Raw genomic sequence first — 26,105 nt, 5'->3', positions numbered from 1 at the left:
TTTATTTTGGAAGAAATCTCTGTGACTACTACAATGTTTCATGGAGAAGATGGCTCTAATGGGAAGATGAGTTCAAGCTTGTCCAAAGATATGGACCAGTGTAAAGCTAAAGTGCACAAGAAACGTTGATTCATCAATCAATCTCACAAAAAAAAAATGTGATGTTCTCTGATGTTCTCAATATCAGTCTTATAGGAGAGTATCATAGTAGTTATAAATTTACTACTATGTGTTTGTCAAAAAAGTGCTAGAAATCTTTTGTGTTTTCAGCATTTCTTTCTTGGGAAAGAAATCAGTATCTAACTGTTCTATGTCATATATTGAGTACCTTTTGACTCTTCCTCTTAGAATACTTTAGAAAAGTGTCAAACTTAAGCTTTAAATAATTTTCTTTGGGGCTTCAGAATGGATATGTGAAAAACCAGAGCTTTTTTTTAGGGAAGGGGGGGAAGGAATGTCTCCTTTTATGGATCCAGGACTGAGAGGCACCTTTTATTGAGGGAAGGACAAGAGTGGGCCCCAAATCCCTCTGGACCTGATAGTGATTAAGTTGTTATGCTATGGTTCTTTGAGATCATCTGTTCTTACAGGTAGGCTGCATTTCAGGTTCTGCTAGCCTTATTCTTTTGTTTTGTCACAAATTGTAGAAGATAATTTTGCAATAAAGTTGCCATCATTTCCACTTGAGCAACCTATTCTTCCCTCTTAGTGAGATTCAGGTCCAGAATAGAATTTCTCCTCTTTAGGGAAATCCTCTTCTTTTAGAAAGATGCAATTATCATTAAGGCAAATAACAAAGTCATTAAGTGCTCTGTTTTGGCAGAGAGAGAACTCTAGCAGATGTCTGAATAATGGAAGGCCCCCAGTACTATTATATCTTGTCAAGGTTATGATCTGATTACTCATCAATTTCCTCTTGCTGCCCAGGCAGTCTCTAGTATACTCTGACAACAAAATTGTTTCTGCTGTTCTTTCTTAGGGTCATGGATTTTTCAGATAGTTCCCTAAAACACAATGCTACTGTATTCTTCACCACTTCCTTGCTCCCAAACAGGCTTTAATTATCCTCATTTTTTTTGAATAAAGCATAACCTTCCAGGGCTATATTCTGGTCATGAGTGTTATTCCAACAAATATCAGTGATTGCTCTGTGGTCAAATTTGCCTCCTTGTATTTGGATATCCAGTATAGTTTATTTGGATGCTTTGAACATGTTTGTACGGACATTTGAAGCTAACAGCTTTTTAATGGTTCCTTTCTTGGATTCTATCTTCTATGAATGTTGGATGTCTCAACTGCTATTTTTTCTAGATCACAGTTACTCTATATAATGCTCTAAAATAAGTACTTAGCAAAGTATCTTGAATATTTTTAGAGAGTATCTGGATCCATGATTTCTGTAGTTTAAGGAACTGTAGAGTAGCATCAGGTGAGTCATCCCTCTAAGACAGAGAATTGCCTAAGCACATTAATTGGTTAGTGCCTAGCCCAGGGTCATACAACTAGTACTTGTCAAAGGCAGGAGTTAAATGTAGATCTTTCTTCTTCTTTTTTATGGTTTATTTACTTTCTTTTTAACTTATAAAAAGTAGTAAATCTAAGATTGTTCCTTGTTAGTCAATGAACATCTAATTGTTTAAAGATATTTTCTTTACTTAATTTTTTATGTAATAAAAATTTCTTAATTTCAACTGAGAATAGCAATAAAGCTTGTCATATCCATCATGTAACACTGCTTTTCTTCATCTTAAACAATAGGCCTATAATAAGCATTTGTGAATGGAACTGACAGGGAATCACCGAGGAGCTACTTAATTAATAATTAATTATAAATAATAATAATAATTACTTGACAATAAACAATTATTAACCAGAAATAGTTAAAACTATGACTTCTAACTCAAGGGAAAAGAATATACTTACATGTAGACAGAAGAGGCTTGGTGAACTATAGCCTTAGTTGTTTTTTATCTGTTTATCTAATCAGGATAGGGAAACTCCTGGATATGGTATTGGGCAGAGAATCAGGAAGGCATATGTCCAAATCTGGCTTAGAAACTTACAAGTTGTGTGACCCTGGACAAATCACTTAACCTGTTTGCCTCAGTTTCCTTATCTGTAAAAATGTGGTTAGGCATCTACCTCCCAAGGTTGTTATAAGGATCACATGAGATAATAGTAGTAAAATTCTTAGCATGATGCCTGGCAGATAGTAAGTACTATATAACTATTATCTATCATTATTGCTACTATTAAATTACTATATTATTTGCAACTTATCATCTTTCTTTTCTAGATACTCATTTAATTATCTCTTTATTGATAGAAAATTCTACAAGTTTTCCAGGAAAATTCACCACTTTGCCTTCCCAGCATCTCATGAGCTAAAAAACCCTCCAAGGGGATTCATCCCAAAAGAGAGGAAAATTTAGAGAATACAATCTGAAGATAAAAAGAAAACAATTCCAGTGAGGATCATAATACTGAGAAGTTGTAGTACTGCAGTACTGAGGAGAGGAGTAGTTCAGGAGCGGAGGAGGTGAAGCCAGGACCACATCCCAATACCTTTTACATGGGGGAGCTCAATCTCATTTCTTTTACTTTAAAATCAATTTTCTGTTTTCTTTGTCATGCTGCTATGTGACCAATCAATGTCAAAGAGAGATGCTTTCTAGTATGTGTATCTGCTTGAAATCTTTTGTTTCTTTTCTTTTAACTATTCTAGCCAAGCTTAAGTCAAACATCAACATGTGTAGTTATGGTGGGAAATATTGTGAACTTGAAGTTAGCTAAAAAGCTTAGAGGCAACACAATATGAGTGATGAAACAACTGTCTTTTCAGGAGCTTTCTGTTTTGCTGAGTCTTCTTGATAAAGGTCAGAATTTTATTCCAGTTCAAATTAGAATCCATTTGACTTCTTATAAACATGAATTAAGAAGTAACTCAAAGGTGTTTGCATGCTTTTCAGAGGAAAAAAAATACTAGAAGAGTAGGAAGAAAAAAACTTAAAATGCCCAGACTCCGGGAAATCTAAGATTGTTCCTTGTTAGTCAATGAACATTCAATTGTTTAAAGATATTTTCTTTACTTTAATTTTTTATGTAATAAAAATTTCTTAATTTCAACTGAGAAGTACCATGACAAAGGAGATAAAATTCTGGACATGGGGTCATGAAATAGAAAGAGATCTCAATGGCCAAGTGTACCATCATTGTACAAAGGGGAAACGGAGGCTGCAGAAGGTTAAAGGACTTGCCTGTTATCACAAAGGTAGTAAGTGAGAGAAAAAGGATTATAACTCAGGTCTTCTGATTCTTAGACACTTAACTAGTTTTGTGATTCAGGGAAATTCACTTAATTTCTCACAGCCTTAGTTTCCTCACCTGTATAATAAGGTAATTTGATTCCATGACCTCCAAGGTCTGTTCCAGCTTAAAATCTATAAAATCTAGCCCTCTTTTAACTGTGCTTCTGATTTCAAACTAGGCTTTTGACATCTCAATGTGGTAAGTTGCTCATTTACTGTCTATGCTTGCCACATTGACACAATTATAGAAACAATTGTGATAATGCAATGATGAAATATCAGATATTTCTACCAATACTTGACAAATAATTTCTGCCTAACTCAGAAAATGAAACTGAATCAAATGGAATATTAATTAGGGCACAATCATCATGTGCTTGTAGAAAGTGATCTCAGATTTAGTCCCATGGAAAACAGACAATCTCTTTGAGACTCATTTTTCTATCTGTAAAATGGCAATAATAATACTTTACTGCTGCATTGCTATAGAAATATGAGGTTAAAGCCATTTTCCAAAGCATTTCCCAAGTTTAACCCATTTCTTAATGTTTCTGGGAAAGAGGCAGGGGTCAATTCTATTCTGTAGTGAGTGCCAGAAAAGTAGTTGGAGGTCAGAATTATAAGAACTATGCCATGATCCTAAGTTGTTTTGAGAGTGATCTATATGAGAAAGAGGGGCAAAGAGAAAGGGGAACAAGGAGAAAGTAGAGGGGAGAGAGTAGTTTCTATTCAGAACTCCTTCAGTAGTTTCACCTATTCAAAGACAGAGTTAGGAAATTTTAACCATGTGCCCTAGAAACTGAAAAGTGAATTTGATCTTCTTTTGATCTTCTTTGATATTCCTTCCAGGCACATTTTTATGATATGAATGAATTTTCCAAAGGGCTTGTTGAAAAGTCCTCTTTTATTTATTTATTTGTATTTTAATTACGTTCTGCTTGGTCATTTTCAAGTATGAGTGAATTGCATGTGGAACATTTCTGAGTGTCAGTGAGTTGTACTTGATTTTGGGGTCCCAATAGCTGAACTACTCTCAGAAAGATTTGTTGTACTCCAAATGCTACAGGCAATTCAGTAGTAATGGAGAATTGAATAGAAAGTTATATTGTATCCTAAACCAGCCACATAGACTCTCAGGAAGTGACCTTGTCCTTTTAAATCATGTATAAGGAAAATGAGAATTCACAAATTGAAATATATGGCTGGATAGAGCCTCATCTTTTTTTGTTGTGATTTATAATATATAATTTTATTAACAGTTACTCCAATCCATTTCTGGTACAAATTTCTATCCTTTACCATTAATCTTTTTTATTGAAGATTGTCTTAATTTTGCTTATTTGTTCATTTTCTTGAACTTTACTGTAGGTAGGGTTATTGCTTATCCTTTGTTCTCAAAGAGAATCAATGACAAGTCTTGACTTGTGAGTGAATTAGATTTAAGTGAGATAGGACTACGGGAGTGAGGAAGGAAGAATATGGATAGAGAAAAAGAAAAGGTGATGGGATAATGGAAAACTGGGACTTGTTAATGATTGTTCCATATATATAATATTCTTTGATTATATTATTGAAAAATAAAAGATTAAATTTATACAAAAGTAACAGAAGTACAAAATTCAAATTCTTGCCTTTTTACAAACAGAAAAGAGTGTCTAGTTTTTTAATTTGTTTTTTGCTTTTGCTTTAACGATGAATCTTTCTGGAAATCATGGGAAGGAACAAGAAAAGTCTTTAGTTACCTTTCCATGTTCTCTGAGTCAACTGAAGCTATGTTTAGTTTTAAATTTGAAAGATACTGGCTACCAAAGCAGTGGGCTCGTAGGCCACTATATTTAGCTTCTTCCACACATCAGCAAATTGGAACGCACAGAATGGCTTAAAGCATGGAGAGCTAGGTAGGACCCCAAGACATTCTGAGTAACCCTAACATCTCATTCAACAAATCTTTAAACTATATAAGAGGGGTTCTGAATGGAAGACTTAGAGACTTTGGTTTTAATATTTTGTAATCTTATGTATTTCATTTGGTGCATTTAAAAAAAAATCATCTAATAAGTATTTGCAGACTTTATTAGACTGCCAAAGGAGTATTTGATGCCAAAAAAAAATGGTGAAAACATCCCTATTCTTCACCAAAGCTATAGTTTGTTGTTCTTCAATTTTAAATCTAGTTTATACATTCAGGTATTATTTTCTTTGCTTCTATTCTTTTTCATTTTTTATTCATTCCTTCAATCTTCAAAGTTTGGAAAATCAGTAGCTTCCATAAAACAAATCTTTTCCTTCCCATTTTTAAACTATTTAAAATATTCAATGGGATAGCACAGAGGAGCTAGGGAATGATTAAGCATAAATTTGTCATATATCTGCATTTCATTTCTGGCACATCTTTTGATTTTGGGATCTTCCTGAGCTGCATTCTTGGAAGTCTGCTCTAAACTGTGGACACGTGTGGGATACCAAGGAATCAGTATATGCCCAATGGCCATGTAGTTCAAGCTTTCATTAGGTGAAAGATAATTCCCTCTACAAAGTACCCAACATGTTTTAATCCCATCTTTGCCTGAAGAACTCCAATAAGGGAGAAACTAATGAAAGAGATTCTTATCCTTTTATTATTCCCCTTTCTCTTGGTACCTGGTGAACTCTGTATAGCTTTATGACTTTTTATTGTGCCCCAAAAAAGACCTGTGGTAATTCATGACTTTTAATTGAATGGGTTGCTTTCTGGAAAACTGTGGTAAATATTTCACAAGATTGCCAAAGCTTTGGAAGAAAATTAGAGAGTTGTGCTATAAAATATCTACTCTCTGAAAGAAAAAGACCATTAAGTGTTAAGAAAGATTGTTGATGAGAGAAAATAAATATCATTATAAGAACAGCATGCCCAACAATATTATAATGAAAATTAGATGAATGAAAACATTATCCATTTTGAAAAGTAACAATTTAGTGGAGAAAAAAAAGTTAAACAGAATTGAATTCTAGAGATTCTGGTTTTAGTGTAACCACTACTTTGATTTTTGATTTGGGGCAGGAAACTTACTTCTTGGGAAGATAGGAGGCACGATTGCTGGGCCTGCAGTTAGGAAGACTTCAGTTTAAATCTGACTTCAAATATTTACTGTCTATGTGATCCTGGGAAAATCACTTAATACTATTTGCCTCACTTTTCTCACCTGTAAAATGAGCTAGAAAAGGAAATAGCAAACTGCTTTAGTATTTTTGACAAAAACAAAAACAAAAACAAAAACAAACAAAAAAACCAAATGTGGTCAACAAAGATGATTAAAAAGTAATAACTTATTTCTTAGTTCCATTGATAAGATCAGCTAAAGGAATGATTGTAGTTTAGCCTTCGAAAAGAAGACAAAGGAAGTGCTTGTATTAAAAATTATTAAACTACATTTTTAATAAAGTATTTAAACTATTTTAAGTATTTGAGGGCCTATCTTTTGGAAGAAATATTACACTGAAATTTTCTGTTTGGTCCCAGAAGAATGGAGATTTATAAAGAAGTAAATTTAAGTCAGAGATTAAGGGAGGAAAAAGTTAACTAAACTTCCTAACAATTGTAACTATATCAAAAGGGAACAAATGGGCTCTTAATAGAACCCTTCCAACTCTGCAATGCTTTGCTTGAATTCTCATATTTTGGAATCAGTAAGATAGAGATACTTACTGTCTACTTAATAGATACATTGTAGTAATAAATGAAATAAAGTATTCTATAAATTTATACAGCTATTTTAGGTGAGACATAGGTAGTAGTATATTATAGAAAGAGCACTAATGAAGTCAAATTATACCGTAGATACTTCAAAGCAGTGTGAACATGGCTAAGTTACTTAGTTCCTTGTGGGCCTTAATTTTTCCATCTGGAAAATGGAAATTATAATTATACTTATACAAACAACCTAGTAATATTGTTGTGAGGAAAGTTCTTTGAAAAATTTAAAGAATTATATAAATATGAGTCATCATAAAGGTGTGTATTACCCTTTAGACTTTATTCTTCTTTTTCTATTATGAGCTAAATAAGCACCAACACACATATGCAAAGAATAACAACAACAAAAAAGAATGGAATTCTGTTTGAAACCATGTTATGTGAGATATTTTAAAATCTATGTTAAATTTAACAAGGTCCAAATTGTTTATTCTTGTTTCCTTGTTAACTCCTTTAAAATCATATTTATTCTTATTTTCTTCTTAATTTCTTTAAAAAAAATATGATCTGCTGGTATTATCCCTCTCATCCTCTTTCCTTCCTTTTGTTCTCCCTCTTTCTCCTCTTTCTTTCTCACCTTTCCTCCACTCCTCTCTCCCTTTCCCCTTCTCTCTATGTCTCTGTCTCCCCCTTCTGCCTCCTCTGTCTTCTTCCTGTCTTTGTCTACACACTCTCAGTCTTTATCTCTGTCTCTGTTTCTCTGCCTCTGACTCTTTCTTTTCCCCCCTCCTTTTCTCCAATCTGTCTCTGTCTTTATCTCTGCCTCTATCTCTGTCTCTGTCTCTCTGTTTCCTTCCCTCTCTCTTTCTCTCCCCCTCTCTCTCACTCCCCCTTTGTCTGTCTCATTCTCTGTCTCTCTCCCATTTCTTTTTATAACTATTACATTTTTAAAAAAATATTGGGTATTTATCTGTATATGTTGTGAAATTTTGTCACAGTTCACCCAATTATAACTGCTTTTCTCCCTGCAGAAATTCATATATTCTTTGGGTCAAATAAGGCACTCTTGTTTACCTTGAATTATATGCAATATGACATAGTAAGTCTTTTATGTGGATTGTTAATGTTTACATCTTCTTTCCCTCCCTCCCCAAAAAGAGCCTTTATGGTGACAGTGCATACATCCAGTGACAATCACATCCATGCCATATAAGGGTAAAGTTGGGGAAGTATTCTTTCCAAAAAGATTTCTGGCTTTTCTACAGCAACAAAAGAACTTAGGGTATGGGTTAGGTGACTGAAAGCATGCACTGGTGAAGTAAACTACACAAAATTCTAGATCTTAATAGTAGGTGGTCTCAAATATTCTCCCTCTCTTCATCCTGTAAAAATAATTCTGACCATAGCATAATGAATTTTGGAATATTTTTCCCCTTGGGAGTTCTCAAATAATTTTTCAAAGCACTCAGTGTATGTATTTCCCAACAGGAGAATTTCAGTAAGGCAGTTGTTGCCAGTGATTCCCGCATCAGTACAATAGCACAGAAAAAAAGACTAGCCCAATAACTATAAAACCTGGTTCCAATGCCTGGCTCTGCTATAAGCTAGCAATGGTGTTCTTGGCCTTGTGGATTGAATTGTGCTCTGCCAATTCTGTGATGTATAGAATCCAGGCCCTCAGGAAACTTATAATCAAAAAAAGAAGGTGCCACATTTAAGTGTAATGAAAAGGAGGAGAGATAGTTTTCTAAAGGGAACAATCAGGGGAAACTTCCAGGAAAAGGTAGTAGGGGCTGTGCTGAGAGTAAGGGAAAAAAATTCTTTATACAGAATGCTTGTATGAATAAGCCAATGTCTCTTATATAAGACCTTAAGTTAATTTTATTGCGAGTTAATAATTTTTTCTTGTATAGGTCACTAAATTTTCCTAGCATTCCAGAAGGTTTTATCTTAGCTTTCATGGTTACAGCAAAGTCTGGACACACTAGCTTAGTGTTATTTTCATTTTTATTTGCTTTCTAACTTGAAGTTAGGAAATTCCATTAATGTAATTGTAGTATTGTGCTTAATGACCAACATTATTCAAAATCATGAAATGACTGGAGATCTAGCTCTGGATTTAAAATCTCTAAAAGCATCACACTGAGAGATGGGCAAATCTGCTGGAATTAATTGAATACTAATTCAAAAAATTTCTTAGAGCTTTAACTAATCATAATCCTTTAAAAAAATAAATGTCATAGAAAAAGCTTTGAAAAAAATTCTGATTCCATATTTAGAACCTAGGACAATTTTGCTTTTTTAGGGGAATCACAATAATATAGGGCTTCTTTTCTCAACCCCAAATGAAACTTGAAACTGTAGATCTATGAAGCATTTAGATTTTCTACAAATAGCTGCTAAAATTTAAAGAAATATGAAATATATGCCACCTGTTAAAATTTTGCTTCATCATGTCATCATAGCCTAAAATAACTGATTACTTAATCAGTAATCAATAAGAAAATCAAGACTTCAGCCCTTGTTTTCTTGCCTCCAAGTCCAGTTTTCTTTCCATTGAAGGATTTTATAGTGATTTATTTACTTTGATTTTATTGTTGTGAAAATCATTTCTTAACTATTATTTTTCTTAACTATTTCTGAACTATTCTTAACTATTTCTTCACTAATTTAAGCAATTAAATCCCAAGCTTTTATCTGTGATTTCTAAACTGATAAATTATTTTAAAAAGGTTAAAAATACTCCTTCAGCATTTCACTTTGCAAGATTTTTGTAAAAAAAAATGTTTTATTTCCTAATTCTGAATATTTTTCTTCAAATGTCAAGAATATTACACCAGCATTTTTGCCAAACATTTCTAAAACCATATTGTGGTCTTGGTGAACCTTTCTCTGATCCTGATGAAAAAAATGACTATCATTCAATACTATTATATATTTGGATACCCCCTATTCTTGACAGTTTGTGCATAATTGTAAACAGACATGAGGACTGATGCAAATGTAGAAATGACAATTCTTTTGTCCTATCTAGATGTGTGGTTGTAGTAATCTGCCATCCAATAAATTAATTGAGATTTATACTTGTACTCATAGACCATAGGTGTAATTCATTTTGTCAGTCAAGAATAAAATTTTAAGTTTTATTTTTTTAAAAGAAGAAAGGGTTGTTGGCTTTGCTGATAGACTAAAATTTGTTATTAGATCTTCGGAGAAAGGAGGAATTTATGACCAAAGTAGAACTAGAGAATATTATGAAAGGCAAAAATGGACAACTTTGATTACATTAAAGATTTTGCACAAACAAAACCAACAGAAACAAGACTAAAAAGGAAGTACAAAGCTGAGAAAAATTTTTACAGCCCAGTGTTTCTGATAAAGGTCTCATTTTTAAAATATATAAAGAACTGTGTCAAATTTATAAGAATGAAAATCATTCCCCAATCGATAAATGGTCAAAGGATATGAAGAGACAATTTTCAGATAATGAAATTAAAGCCATCTACTGTCATATGAAAACATGCTCTAAATCTCTATTGATTAGAGAAAGGCAAATTTGCAAATTAAAACAATTCTGAGGTACCACCTCACACCTCTCAGATTGGCTAAGATGACAAGAAAAGATAATGATAAATGTTGGAGGGGATGTGGGAAAACTGAGACACTAATGCATTGTTGGTGGAGTTGTAAAATGATCCAACCATTCTGGAGAGCAACTGGGAACTATACTCAAAGGGCTATAAAACTGTGCATACCTTTTGATTCAGCAGTTTCACTACTGAGTCTATATCCCAAGGAAATCATAAAGGAGGGAAAAGCACCCACATGTGCAGAAATGTTTGTAGCAGCTCTTTTTGTGATAGCAAAGGATTGGAAAATGAGTAGATTCCCATCAATTGGGGAATGGCTGAACAAATTGTGGTATGTGAAGGTAAAGGAATTTTATTGTTCTACAAAAATGATGAACAAGTTGATTTAGAAAGGCCTGGAAAGATTTTCACAAACTGATACAAAGCAAAACAAGCAGAACCAGGAACACATTGTATACAATAATAGCAAGAATGTGCAACGATCAACTATGAAAGACTTGTTTTTTTCTCAGTGGTTCAGTGATCTAAAGCAATCCTGATAGACTTTGGATAGAAAGTGGCATCTGCATATCCAGAAAAATAACTATGGAGAGTGAATGTAAATCAACATATTCTATGCTCACTCCTTTTTTCTGATTTTTTTCCCTTTGGTTTTACTCTCCCACAGTTTTTTTTTTTTCTTTTGTTCTGATTTTTCTCTCCCAACACGATTCATAAAGCAATGTATATTAAAAACTAAATAAATAAATTTTAGAAAAGAAGGTAAGTCTCTTGAGAATGAGGACTTTCTTACTTTGTCCTGTTTATCTCTCAGCAGTTAGCACAGTGCTTGGCACATAGTTAAGTACTTAACAAATGCCTTTTAACTTATTCCTTCCTCAATATATTTTGTATGATCACTAGTAAAATCATTTTCTCTCTTGTGTATTCCTTTACTTTATATGTCATTTATCACATTTTATGTTCTATTAGAATTATTTGTGCATTTATTTTCTTTCTCCTACAAGATTATAGCTATTTGAGAGCAGGGGCCATGTCTTATTCAGCTTTGTTTCCCATTTGGCTGATTATCTTGCACAGGGTAAGCATTCAATAAATATTTTTTGAATGACTAAATGACTGAGTTTGAAATTTGCCAACGATTACAAAGCACTCTGATGGAAAGTACCAAACCCATTAGGAAATGGCATCAACAATAACAACAACAACAACAAAAAATCTCAAAGTTCCAGGTGAAGTCATCTCACAGGGGAGCCAGACAGTCAATGGCTACAGGAATTTCTAGGTTTGCCATCAATTAATAAGACTAAATGGTACCACTACACACTTCTCAGATTGGCTAAGATGACAGGAAAAAATAATGATGATTGTTGGAGGGGCTGCAGGAAAACTGGGACATTGATGCATTGTTGGTGGAGTTGTGAACGAATCCAACCATTCTGGAGAGTAGTTTGGAACTATGCTCAAAAAGCTATCAAACTGTGCATACCCTTTGATCCAGCAGTGTTACTACTGGGCTTATATCCCAAAGAGATTATAAAGAAGGGAAAGGGACCTGTATGTGCGCGAATGTTTGTGGCAGCCCTTTTTGTAGTGGCTAGAAACTGGAAACTGAATGGATGCCCATCAGTTGGAGAATGGCTGAATAAATTGTGGTATATGAATATTATGGAATATTACTGTTCTGTAAGAAATGACCAACAGGATGATTTCAGAAAGGCCTGGAGAGACTTACACGAACTGATGCTGAGTGAAATGAGCAGGACCAGGAGATCATTATATACTTCAACAACAATACTAGATGATGACAGTTCTGATGGATCAGGCCATCCTCAGCAACGAGATCAACCAAATCATTTCTAATGGAGCAGTAATGAACTGAACTAGCTATGCCCAGAAAAAGAACTCTGGGAGATGACTAAAAACCATTACATTGAATTCCCAATCCCTATATTTATGCACACCTGCATTTTTGATTTCTCACAAGCTAATTGTACAATATTTCAGAGTCTGATTCTTTTTGTACAGCAAAATAACGGTTTGGTCATGTATACTTATTGTGTATCTAATTTATATTTAAATATATTTAACATCTACTGGTCCTCCTGCCATCTGGGGGAGGGGGTGGGGGGTAAGAGGTGAAAAATTGGAACAAGAGGTTTGGCAATTGTTAATGCTGTAAAGTTACCCATGCATATAACCTGTAAATAAAAGGCTATTAAAAAATTTAAAAAAAGACTAAATGGAAGAAGATAAGGAGCTAAAAATAATTAAATTTTGTAAGCCATAAAAAGACACAGGTGTTCTTCACCTGTATACCCCACCCAATTCCCCTCAACACACACATACACACACATGTGCACACACACACACACACACACACACATTCACTCATTCCTTTGCAGCTGGAGAACCATTACCAAAATGAGTTACCTGATTTGCTTCAAATTGTTTAAGATTTTAAAATGATCTAGAATAATGGAACTAAGAAAAATAATTACATTTATAAAACTTCTAGAAGAAAGTACAAAGAAAAAAAGTGCTCTTAAGTCCCTTAACTATATTTTTACTGAATTTGTGGACAATAAAATAGTTTAATTTATTCTACTTGCATCACATAAATAGATCAGAATTTAATTCTTTGCTATCATTTGCAGAATTATATTCCATGGTTGATTTATTAAAAAACAATCCCTTCTGCATGAAGAACTAGTATTAGAGTCTAATCAGTTAACCTTGTTTTTCTTTTTCATTGTCTTTCTGAAAAGAATTAAATGGAGCATAAATCATCATTTCTCTCCCTTATTATTCCCTGGTTCCCCAGGACCAGTACTTATCCCATTAAGTGCTCTAAGCGTGCTTCCATGCAAACACACATACACATATGCATTCATTCCTATTCTCACACTTTACCTTGAGCTATATAAGGTATGGTCTCCTCTCTAATGGGAACACTTCTTGGTCTTGGGGCTGGGGCTGGAGGTCTGTTTATAATGAAAGATCTATTGCCCATTTTCTTCTTTATACTCTCTTTGGCCAAGATTATATCGTATTCATTCTCATCAATTTCTGCAGAAGCATAAGGGTCTTCCTCCTCTTCTTCCTCATCTTCTTTCTTTTCCTTCTCCCTTTTCAGCTCACCTTCTGTCTCTTTTTTAATTCCAAGATCACACTGGGCCCAGCTTCGTTCGCTTTGTCCTTCTAATATTTTCCCTGCCCAAAAAAAAAAAAAAAATAGGATGCATTTAGCCCCATGTTACATACTGTTTCATAAAAGTACATTATATATATTACATTCCCCAAACAGTTTTGTTTAAGTGTAGAGGAACAGTATAAGGGAGAGTAAGTCAATAAATAAGTATCAGGTATTTACTATATGCCAAGAATCAGCTAGATATTTCAGATGATAGGATGCTGGGCCTGGAATCAGGAAGAACTGAGCTCAAATTCACCCTCAAATACTTTATTAGCTTTAATAAATTTGACTACAAAGTCAAAAACAGGACGTCTTTTTCAGACTTCCGCTTTTTCAAGTGCTACTTCAGAGTATATTTACATGTGAAATATAGAGCAATGGAATGAATTTATGGAAAAAAAACAGAGTACTTATGGTAAGAAGAGATCTAGAGAGCTAAGTTTCTCTATCTGGTATTGTGATTTACTTGCATTTTGAAAGGAACCCAAGAGGATATCTGACAGAATTCCCAAGATAATTCTGTGAATTAGAGGGGACCTCTTTTAATGGAAGAATAATGTTCATTGCTTTGACTGAAGCATTGCAAATCAGCAGTGGGAGGGAGGTTTTTCTAAGTGTTCAGGTTTCCAAGTGTGAATTAAAGCTCAACGGATACTCTTTCTCATTGATTAGTAGGGTATCAGGGGAATAATCTTTATTTGATGTAAACATATTTTGGAGGGGAGACTAAACAGAAAGGAAGGAGCACATTCATAAAAAAAGTGGTCTGGTTCTTTAAGAAATAGTATTAGATCTTAGATAAGGATTGTAGGATGATTGTTCTAGAGCTGTGAATTTACCTTAGCTCCCCACTCTCATTTTTGCAGATGAAGAAAATCAGGCCTGAGTAAAAAAGTGACTTGCCCATGTTAAACAGTAAGCATCAAAGTGTGATTTGAAAAAAAAAAAAAAACTAACTCCAGATTCATTTTTTTCAGTGTAGATAGAAGTGTGAGATATAATCAGTTAAGTTCAGGTCAGCACAGTTCAACTTAATAGATATCAAGTGCTTAATAAGTAGCCGGCACTCACTCTTTTTATTCTTACTGTGATTTAGCTTCTGAATAATTTGCAATGTTGAAATTTTGACCAAATGACTTGTCTTTCCCTGACAGCATCCCAAGGTGAAATCAAATAAATGTATGGGGAAACATTTTTTTCATGTTCTACTTTTAGGTTGAATGTGTCAGATATCTTAACTTTCAAACATCTTTACCAAATTGTTTGAGCTTAATTCTTATTTTATATCTCATTACTTGACAAGGGAACTTATAAGGGCCTTGAATTAAATGCCTATGAAAATTATTGTTAATGAGAATCAAGAACCATCATGCTATTTGGAATTTTTAAGGTCACATACTTAAATTTTTTATTATAGACTGAGAAGTGATTTTCTCTCACTGCAGCCTCAAACCTTATGGAAGAGCTAACTCAGACAATAACCCTGCTTCAAAAGGTTAAATGATTTGCTCAGAGACATACAAATCCACACAATTTTCTACATGCCTCTCTGATAGTCTTGTTAGTCTCTTTTTACTGGAATATCACTTATTCATCACTTACCATGTGCAGAGCACTGAGAGTGATGCAGTTTAGATAAGACATAGTCTCTGCCATCATGGAGTTTTCAGTTTGGGGGGTGGTGGTAGCCATATAAAATACAAACACAAATAATTCTAATGCAGAAGATTAGAGGATAAGAATATTGAAGTTTTGTAAAACAATGCTATGTCAAGTATATAGGGGTTGATGTCATTAAGAGACAGTTTTGCATGCAGACCTTAAAAGGATTTGTTTTGTTTGAATATATATATATTTGTTGCAAAAATCTACTTCTTTTCTTTTTCTAATGGGTCAGGAGGTGGAAAGGAATGATAATAGATGCCTGTTAATTAATAAATGAGAGTTGAGTGTGATACTACAGATATGAAAAGTTACTTAAACTTTCAAATGAGGTTATGTATTATTAGTTTTTCTAAGTTATTTTATTTTCATTAAATGAGACCTCTTACAAAGTGGGAATAATATATACATGTTTGTAGTCTATAATGTAAAACAAAAACATATCAATAAAATTTTAAAAAATTGTGAGGAGGATATTAAGAAATCTGTCATTTGAGGTACACTAGGGTTTCTTAATCTGAGGACTATAGACTTTTTTAAATACTCAAATACTATTTCAACACAATAATGTGATTTATAATCCTGTGTATTTTACATTATGCATTTAAATTTATTCTGAGAAATACTCATAGGATTCATCATATTGCCAAAGGAATTCAGGATACAATGAAATTTAATAACTTTTGAGAAAGATTTTAAAAAGCAGATTGAGGTTTAACTGGCAAAGTTGGAAAAAATTGACTAGTCTTAGGGAAGAGCAGTGACACATAGTAGAGAGAACAGAACAATATGGTACTAGAGGCAGAATAATCCAGTACATCTGGATTATGGAATAGGTATTTGGGAGGCATGATTGGAAACACAGATATTGTCTTCACAACTTACAAGTCCAGACATAGTGAATCAAGGCCTTGAGCTTTCTTAGTCTTTCCATTTGGCTTAGAATTTATTACTTCCTGTGTTACTTTGGACATGTCACCTAACTTCCATTGGTCTCTCTAGGGATATCTACATCTGTAAAATGAGGAGTCTGCATTAAATGATGTTTGAGATCTCTTCTAAGTCAATGGATTTTATGATCCTTCAGTTTCAAAGTACTCTTTGGTTTTTCTTTTATTTTTATAACTTACTTCTCTACTGATTCCTCATCTTCATGGAGGGAGAAATGGCAAACCATTGCAGTATCTTTGCCAAGAAAAGTCCAAATTGGATCAAGAAGAGTTGGATACAACTGGAAAGTGCTGAACAATAACAACAACTTCAAACTCGACATGTCCAAAACTGAACTTATTGCTTACCCCTTTAATCTATGCCTTATTCTAACTATTTCTATCTAAGATGCCATCTTTCACTATTTTTCCCATGTTCACAAATTTGGGGTTACTGCTTTCTCATTGCTCTTGTATAATCAGCTATCAAATCATAAACATTACACCTCTGTCACATTTAATATTCTTTCTTTCCTCTATATTTCCATTTCCATTAATATCAGCTTAATGAAGTTCTCATTACCTGTATGTAATATTTCTTATTTTTCTATTCCCTCCAGTCCCTCCAATACATCTTTTAGGTCATTGCCAGAAAGGGAAAAAATCATTCTTACATTAAAAATCTTGTTATTTCGCTCCTCTGATCACAAAGTTTCAGTGAAACCATACTAGGTTTCAAATAAAGTTAAAACTCCTGTGACTGGAATGCAAAAAATGTTTATAACCTGCTGCAATCCTATTTTTCTATCCTTACTAATGGGATTATAGATCTGGAATTTAAAGAAACCACAGAGGTATTCTATTCTTTCCTTTTACAAATGAGGAACCTGAGGCCCAGAAACATTAAGTTCAAGGTGGTACAAGTAGTAAAGGGCAGAGGTGAGATCGGATTCCAAGTTCAGTGCACTTCTCCCTGTACAAGGGAGATAACCTTCCCTGATATGCTCTCTTAGCTCTAGCTAAATTAGATAATTCTTTGCCCCATGAACTTATTCAATTTTTTGGTGTTTTTTTGGAAACCATTCTGTTTTAAATGCCTAAAATTTCCCACATCCATACATTTATCTATAAAAATTCCTATACACTAATGCTAGGAAGCTCAAATTATATCTAGCACCTTCATCATAGGATAATATATATTTGATCTAAAAGAAGTTTTTATAGATGAAGAAACTGAGATTAAGAAAGATTAGAGATTAAGAGTGATTAGAGGTTAAGTAATCTGCCCAGTGTCATACAACTAGTAAATCCTCTAAAGCAGGATTTGAACTAGGTTCCAGTATGCACTAATCTCCATTGCTTCTACAAATCTTTCCTAATCTTTGGAGCTGGTAACTAGTTCCACCGCCCCCATTTGGTACAATACCTTTTTTTGTTGTTGTTGTTAATATTGCATTTAACTGCATTAATTCTAGAAATATCTTGAAAACAGGCACAAACTGTATTTTCTTCATTGCCTCTACTCCATAGCTACTTAATAAATGCTTATTGTATTCATTGTATTGTCTTGAAAATCAGACCTAAGTTGTATCTGTGTTTGCATCACATCACGGGAGAGTACTTCATCCAAAACTGGTTTGCTATATTGACTCAAAACTTACCTGGTAACAGACAAAGCGGCTTTTCTAGTCCAATGGGAGAAACCACAGCTCGAGGTGGGGGGAGTGGAGGTCTGTCAGAGAACAAGGGGTTTTTTGAATTCCCTTCTTGATTGTTCTCAGTGAAAATAACATACAATTCATCTTCTGACTCAAGCCCAGTGCCTCTCTCCTGTCTACTGTCTTCATCATCTTGTTCCTTTTCCTTTTCCTTTTTTTCTTCCTCTGCTTCCTTCTGGTAGATCTGCTCTCTTCCTTGATGATGTGATGGATGCTGCATCATTGCTATTTGGGAGAAAGACTGTATTATTTAATTTAAAATACACCATCTGGAAGCATTTCATGTTTCACAGTTTCCCACAGAAGTAACCCCACTACTAATAAAACTTTTATGAGCCGATACAGCAGAAAGCTGTCAAATGCAGAATTAGGGTGTACAGCAGTTTCTGGGTTTTTAAAATATTTACCAAATGAACAGTGAAAGCTTCCATCATATTTTGCCACCTCAGTACACAACATACTCATGCATATAATAATATTCTGATTCTGTCGGCTTCTTGTCTGAGCAAAGCCCTATGTTTGATAGTATCACTGAATTTTTTATTTCAACAAAAAAAACTGACTTAATAAAATAAGTGATAAGTACAAGATGACAAAGATGATGACAATCAGTGGCAAGCTAATCTTGATCTGCATATGAATGAAGGCAAGAAGAAAGCCTTGAGTTTTCAAATATTTATTCTTTTAATGTGCTTGGCCTGATGCATGTTTTGGATCCGAGTTCAAATTGCAATTCTGCCACTCTAGAAAGACATATGACTTGCAACAAGTCATTTCACTTTTCTCATTTGAAAGCAGGAATTGGCCTTTACCTTCCACTGTATCCCCAAACAATTAGCATTGGCCCTGTCAAGCATTAGGTGCTTAATAAAGCTGAATAAATTTATCTAATTGTAAATTCAACCCTAAATTCTCATCTTATTAATTCTTATGAACAATAGTTTTTGTTTTCTTTTATGTTTCTCTTCATAATTTACTGCTTATTTGATTTTGCATAAGTTATTTAAACCATCTCAACCTCAGTTATTTCATCTATAAAATGTAAAGACATGAAGAGAGTTCTGATGATTACAGGATTTTCTTTCTCATTATAAGAAGGATGGATTCTCTTGGATTATAAGAAGGATGAGTTCTCTTACTCAACCGTAGTGGTTGAGTAAGTTTGGGCTGAGGTACTCTCACAAACTTGCAAATTCTGATCTTCTGTGACCACTTTTTTTTTTTGGTTATTTTTCAGTTGTTTTAGTCGTGTTCAACTCTTTGTGACCACATTTGGGGCTTTCTTGGCAGAGATACTGGAGTGGTTTGCCATTTTCTTTCTTTAGTTCATTTTACAGATGAAGAAACTGAGGCAAACAGTCACATACCTAGCAAATGTCCAAGGAAGGATTTGAACTCAGGTTTTCTTGATTCTAGGGCTATATTTTTTCTGCTGTTCCACCTGGTTTCTTATGACCCTTATAAATTATATAAATAATTCCTTGCTAATTGACTATGTAAAAATGTCGTAGCAGCATGAATCTGTAATGAAATTTTGCTTTCTGTAAATCTATGTTCAATAGTCTAGTTTAAATTTTATTTTTAAAATGCTTTATATTATGGGTGGTGAAGGAGATGAAGGGAGGAAAAACAAATGTGAAACTGAAAATAACATAAAATTCAATTTAAAAAATGCTTTGTAGTATATATGAGATTCAGAATTTTTATTCAAGGAGTCCCAGAAACCACAATATTGGAGGCATTTTCTGAGCTGAACAGAAGATTTTCAGGTAAGAAAATGTTTAGCATAATCTGTGTCCACCACAATTAAAGATATTAAAGAGAATAAAGGAAGGAGGAGCTTCTAGCAAAAAAATACAAAGACAAATTGATAGAGCATCTTGCAGTGACTAGAGGATTTTGCACTGTCATTATTAGAATGCCAACATCCATTTTATTTATATGTTTCTGTCTTGTGTTGAGAATGGAATTAGGAGAGAAGTCAAATGAAGTGATCCTTTATTTAGCTTAAAAAATTCAGAAAATGTTAACCTTTGGTTGAGATAGATAGAGAAAAAAAACCCACTCAGAATTCTGGGATGCACTGACAATTTTTGAAAAGAACTACCACTTAAAATAAGCAGTTAATTCAAAAGCTAATGTTGTAAATGAATGAAAAAGGTTACCAGATTCAATTATGGGCATTTGGTTTTTTTTAATTTTTTAATTTTTAAAATTTTGAATAAGTAAAAAAAGGAACCTTTCCATATATACAGTAGAAAGCACAAAAAAGATTCTAAATGAAAATATGAATCTCCATTTTATAGACTTGCTTTAAAAATAAGTTGTTACTTTCAAAATTCTCCTATTTGTCTATGCTTCATTCTGAACTTCCTTCTGTTCTCTTCTGTGCATTAAAAAATCAATAGCTTTTTCCTTTTTAAAATTACTATTGCCAGTGCCTTTTCCCAAAGGACTGAGAGAAATAAAAGAATAAAATTGTAATAAACAAGCACAATCAAGAAAGTTGAGTATATATAGTGTTTGTGTCTAAAATTGTAGGTTTCTGTACTTTGTGCCTATTACCTAACTCTTTGGTAGGAGATGGTCATCATTTCATTATAGCTCCTTTGAAGATGTGATTGGTTACTGCATGAAGCAGAGATCATAAGTATGGTGTGATCATTTTCCTTTAAATGTTATTGTTTTTTATAATAAATTGTTCTGACTCTTTTCACTTCATTTGCTGTCAATATCACTCAGAATTTACTGAAATTGTATCTTTCATCATTTCTTACTATATATAAACATCCCATTATATTATAATTTATTCTATCACTATATGTTCATTATATCATATCATAGTTTGTTCAACATTCTCCAACTGCCTAAGAGACAGTCTAACTCTGTTTGCCTCAGTTTCTTCATCTATAAAATGATCTGGAAAAGGAAATAATAAACCACTTCAATAGCAAATAAATCCCAAATGGAGTCATGAAGAATCAAACATGACTAAATACCAACTATTTGCCAAGAACTATGCTAAGCATTAGAGGTACCAAAAGAGACAAAAGCCTGTTCTTGTTCTCAAGTAGCCCACTATCTAATAGGAAAGATAAAAGGCAAACAATTTTGATTAAGCAAGCTATATACAGGATACATATAGGAGAAAATTAAAAGAGAGAAGTTATTAGAATTAAGAGGGGTTGAGAAGTATTTCCTGTGGCATTTCAGCTGTGGTATAATGTAAGATGAGGGAAGTTAGTAGGTAGAGATGAAGAAGGAGAGTATTCCAGGTATAAGATAAATTTAGAGCAAATGTTTTGGGTCAAGAGATGGAGTATCTTATTTATGAAAAAGCAAAGAAACTTGTGTCATTGAATGGAAGATTATGTGACAGGTAATATGGAATAAGAATGATTGAAAGACCAGAAGGGTTTAGGTTGTGAATGTGAAACAGATGATTTTTTATATAATTTTGGTTACTGAATAAAGAGGTGACATGGTTAGACCTACTTTGGAGAAATCACTTTGGTGACTGAATGGAAGATGGATTTAGAGTATGGAGAAACTTGAGGCAGGAAAAGCCATCAACAGGTGGCGCTGCAAAGGTGAAGTCAATAGGCCTGGCAGCAGCTTGGTTATGGGGGGGATGAGAAATAATGACTTCTGGATGACTTCTAAATTGGGAGCATGAGGAACTTGGAGGATGATATTGCCATCTACAATAATAATGAACATAGAAGGTGGGTAGGATTTAGGGGATATTGTGCTTGTTTTATTCATGTTGAATTTAGGATATCTACTAGTCATTCATTTTAACTTTTCTAAAAAGCAGTTGAGGATTCAAGATTGGAAGTCCCCAGAGAGATCAGGGCAGGAATAGTAGATTTAAGAATCATCAGCATAGAGTTAATAATCAAATTCATAGGAAGTAATGAGATAAGCAAATGAAATAGAAGAAGGAGAAAAGAAAAGGACCAAGCAAAATTGTGAGACCCCTAAGGTTAGAGAGTGTGATCTGGATGAGAATCAAGCAAAGGGATGCTGAAGTGGTATGAATTTCAGATTTGATTTCACTTTGCAAAAAGATGAATTTCTGGAGATCAAGAAATCCAGGAAATCAGATGTGTGAGAAATGAAGGAAATAGTAGGTTTGGGCAGATTTTATTTTTAATTCTTGAAATATAGTGTTCAGGCTTTTTTGTTATTATAATTAAGGACTTTCAATTCTTAAATATTTTTCTTTGACCCATTTTGTAGTTCAGTTTTTTGATGGTAGAGATTTTAAATTTCCTTCTGTTTTTTAATCTTTTGAGATTTGTTCTAATTTTTCTTACTGCTGGATTTGTTTTTCTTTGTTCTAATTTTCATGGATTCCACCAACTCAGATAAAGATGGACACATTCTGTTCTATTCTTCTTATTGTCCTTATAATTCTTTCCTTTAAGATAATTTTTTTCATATCTTTTGTTTCGTTTCTTCTAGATATCTACATAGTTGTTATATAGAAAATCTATTTTTTCTTTTGATTCTCTGCTTGCCATTGCTATGGAGTTAGATTAGCAATAATTTTTAATATCAATCGGTTCTTGGTCTCACCTTTTGTTTTCTACATTCTTGTGCTGACCTGCTATAGTCAAGAATTTTCAAATTCAGAGTATAGATTATTTGCAACCCTCTCTGGAATCTTAAGACAGTATTTTAGAGATCACAGAACTCCTAACTTTATGCTTTAAAAGGGTTGCTGACTAACCACCACTTGTTTGATGTTCTTCCACGGGACTTCCAAGGTCCTCATTCTGGGTTTTTTTGACTACCTCATACATATGTAAGGTGTGCTACTTACTCTTCATGTTTCAAAACACAGAACCTTGTCAGGTACATATTTCTCATCTCTGATCATATTTATTCTTAATTTGCCTGAGGTGCCACATTTTCTATTACCTATGGACTTTTGGATGACTTTTTATGAAGAGTTGGGGTGAATGATGACATTTAACATGGTTTCTCATTGGATTTCTTGAATATTATCCAGTATGGGAATATATATTTCTTTTAAAATGCTCTAATATATCACATTTATCAATAGTTTTGGTAAATAGTATTTCTAAGTATTGCTAGAATTGCTAAGTATAGCAATTTTAATGAGAATGACACTGTAATGTAATGGAAGAGCTCTGAATTTGAAGTCAGAAAACTTCAGATTCTTCTATCCTTCACTAGTCTGTCCATGGTCACATTTGTGGTTGTCATGGCTATTTATCCATTTCATTCTCTGCCATCTCTTTTTCCTTTTGTTTTCAAGCTTTCCCAACAACAAGGTTTTATCCAATGAATGTACAAAGGTCAGGAATTACTATTATAAGAAATCATTAAAATTACTATTATTACTAATTATGATGCTGATGAAAATTATATTTGATCTGTCAGAATTTGACTGGAAACTCTTTTTTTATCTTAACATTGGGAAAGACACCAGCCTTGTGTTTTTATGATTTTATGATATACTCTATAGGTGCTTGAAAGGGAGGGAATCTTTTTGTTTGAGAGAAGTAACTACTTTTTAAAAAGCTGAATTTGAAAATCTCAAGTTATAAAGTCACAGCAAATGTCTTAATATAGTATTATTTATTATTTTTGTTATTATTGTATTTTTTAATGAAATCTGTGATGTCATTGGTGTAGGGGGTATTCCAGAAGCAAACTCATCCTAAAAACATTGCTCTGTGAATTGTAGTCTTGGAGAATTTCCTTTGGTACTTCAAAACCCAGGATCATGAAGCCAATAATTGCTAGAGAAAGAAATAGGATCCAGGTTTCCCTGAGTCTGAGGTCAGTCTTTTGTCCACTACATCCCTTTCCCTCAAATGATCAGGAATACATTTATTTCATTATTATCCCCATTTTATAAATAAGGGAACTCTAACCCAGATAGTTTAAGTGACTTGTCTCATGACTGTTTAGTGTTTTAGTGTCAAATGAGAGTGAATTGTGGAACTTTAGAACTGGAATGGCTTTAGAGACCATCTAATCCAATTTTTTTTTTTTTTCATTTTGTAGCATATGAGGTAGAGGAACAAATAAGCTGAGTAAAGTCATGTAGCTAATTAATAATAAATTTGTAACTTAAATCTCAGTGCTCTTTCGAATAGATTACATGGTCTTTAGAAAATAATGGAATAGAGACATAATATTTATTTTCTTTAAGGAAATTAAAACCATTCAACTAATATTAAGTGGTTAGACACAAAATGGCAATAATAACTTTACAAATATAATTTGTTACTAAATATATGTAACTCAGCTATATTGTCACTGAACATAAAATATTTATTTAGATTTCCCACAATGATTAAATTATATCTACTAAGAAACATAAAACTTACTAGAACAAAATAGAGGGACTTTAGATATCACATCTTCCATTTTTTCTGCATACTGACTTTCAAGATCATCATTTCTGTTATCTCCATGAATCTGAAAAAGAATAATTTGATTTAATAGGTAATGTTATTCATTTATTTGGATAAATCTTCATTGCTATATAGTGTATAGAATATGTGACAGGAAGGTTGTTACCTGGGGAAAAACAGAATCTCTTTTCAGTTTTTAATCAAATACTTCATCTTGCTTATTTTAGGGCTCTCAATGTGTCCTGTTCAATTAACCTCTAATTAAATAGTATAGAAACACATTATCTGTGACAACACATAATTTAAAAGCATCTACTCAACTGAATGAAAAATGAATGCAACTGCAACTATCAGAGGACTGGTTTTATAATTTTTGAAGAAAAGAATAAAGTATTTCTAAAAAGATGCAGATGATTATGGGAAACATCCTTTTCAAAATCTGAGTATTCCTTTAAACTTAAAATACTTGGTTTACTTTTAATGACACAGAAAGATGAATGTTAAGTACATGTATGTTATATATAATATTTTCTCAATGAGCTTGTCAAGAGATTTGGGGAGTGGATTGTCATATTTATCTTTCTGAAACTTCTGGATATAATTTCCATTGAATTTAAAGGAATTTACAACAAAGAAGGAAGATAAAACTGTCTTTGGAAGTTTTAGGCCTTGCACGTACTCAGGAGATTTTTTTTTTTTTCAAAATAATCATGTCAGGTAGCATAAGTATCATTATCCCCAATTTTCAGAAAAGAAAAATGAGATTTAAAGTGGTTAGGTTACTTGTCTAGAGTAATGCAGCTAGTAGGTGCCACAGATCAGATATGAATTTAGATCTTTGACATTAAGTTCATTATGCCCTCCATTGCAGCTGATATAAATTATTCAGTTATAAGACATATAATAAATAGATAACATTTACCTAGTGCTTCAAAGTTTTTAAGACTATCATATATATTTTCCCATTTCACCCTCAAGATAATCAGGTGAGATAAATACTATAATAAACATTTTAATTTGGGGGCGGATCTGGGAGGAGGAGGAGGAGGAAGAGAAGGGAGAGTGATAGAATTCTGGTAGAGGTCTCTGATTGATTGGAAGTAGACAACCAAACTCTCACATATCACATTCTACTCTAGCAGAAATCTAAAAACAGTTCCATACCAAGAAACAGTCAGAAATCTAATGAGAAACCACATCAAGTGACTTCAACTCAAGAACTACATAAAAAGTCAAACAGAAATCCATGGCCATTAAGAAATAGGCCCTAGCAGATAAATAAATGTTAACATAGGCCAATAACAATAGATTGAAGCATTCGGAACTTCAGATGCCGGAAAAGGCCTTAAAAATCCAGTATTGTGAACTTCAAAAATCTACAAATGCGGGAACATAAGAGGTAGAGTTTATCATAAGAATCTAGTGGGCCTAAGGCAAGAACATGCAGGGCCCATCACCTCACCCAAAATTACAATAATGAGAACAGTTTGGCCCTAGCACAAAGCTCCAAATCAGTAATCAAGATCGGAGAGATGAACAAATCAAAAGGAAAAAAAAAGATATAAAAATGATTGTTACTCTAACTTCATAACAACTGCAAGCAATAACTTTATAAAGGGGGAAAAATAAATTTT

At 33.3% G+C, this 26,105-nt stretch overlaps 1 protein-coding gene across 1 annotated transcript in view; it reads right to left on the bottom strand.

Annotated features, from left to right (window-relative positions):
- The window catches only part of LOC111721305 (B-cell scaffold protein with ankyrin repeats-like), a 77,091-nt gene extending 52,555 nt beyond the window's left edge, over window positions 1-24,536 (bottom strand). The window contains exons 1-3 of the mRNA XM_031943851.1: window positions 24,445-24,536; window positions 18,020-18,301; window positions 13,485-13,784 (exon numbers count right to left, since the gene is read on the bottom strand). Of these exons, the coding sequence (XP_031799711.1) occupies window positions 13,485-13,784; window positions 18,020-18,301; window positions 24,445-24,484 (622 nt within the window). The 5' untranslated portion in view covers window positions 24,485-24,536. The remainder of the gene's footprint in view (window positions 1-13,484; window positions 13,785-18,019; window positions 18,302-24,444) is intronic.
- Window positions 24,537-26,105: the final 1,569 nt, after the last annotated feature.

Source organism: Sarcophilus harrisii, chromosome 6 (genome assembly GCF_902635505.1).
Source record: "Sarcophilus harrisii chromosome 6, mSarHar1.11, whole genome shotgun sequence".
Taxonomy (NCBI): domain Eukaryota; kingdom Metazoa; phylum Chordata; class Mammalia; order Dasyuromorphia; family Dasyuridae; genus Sarcophilus; species Sarcophilus harrisii.
The sequence above is the reverse complement of the archived record's forward strand: the minus strand, read 5'-3'. Positions and strand labels throughout refer to the sequence as shown.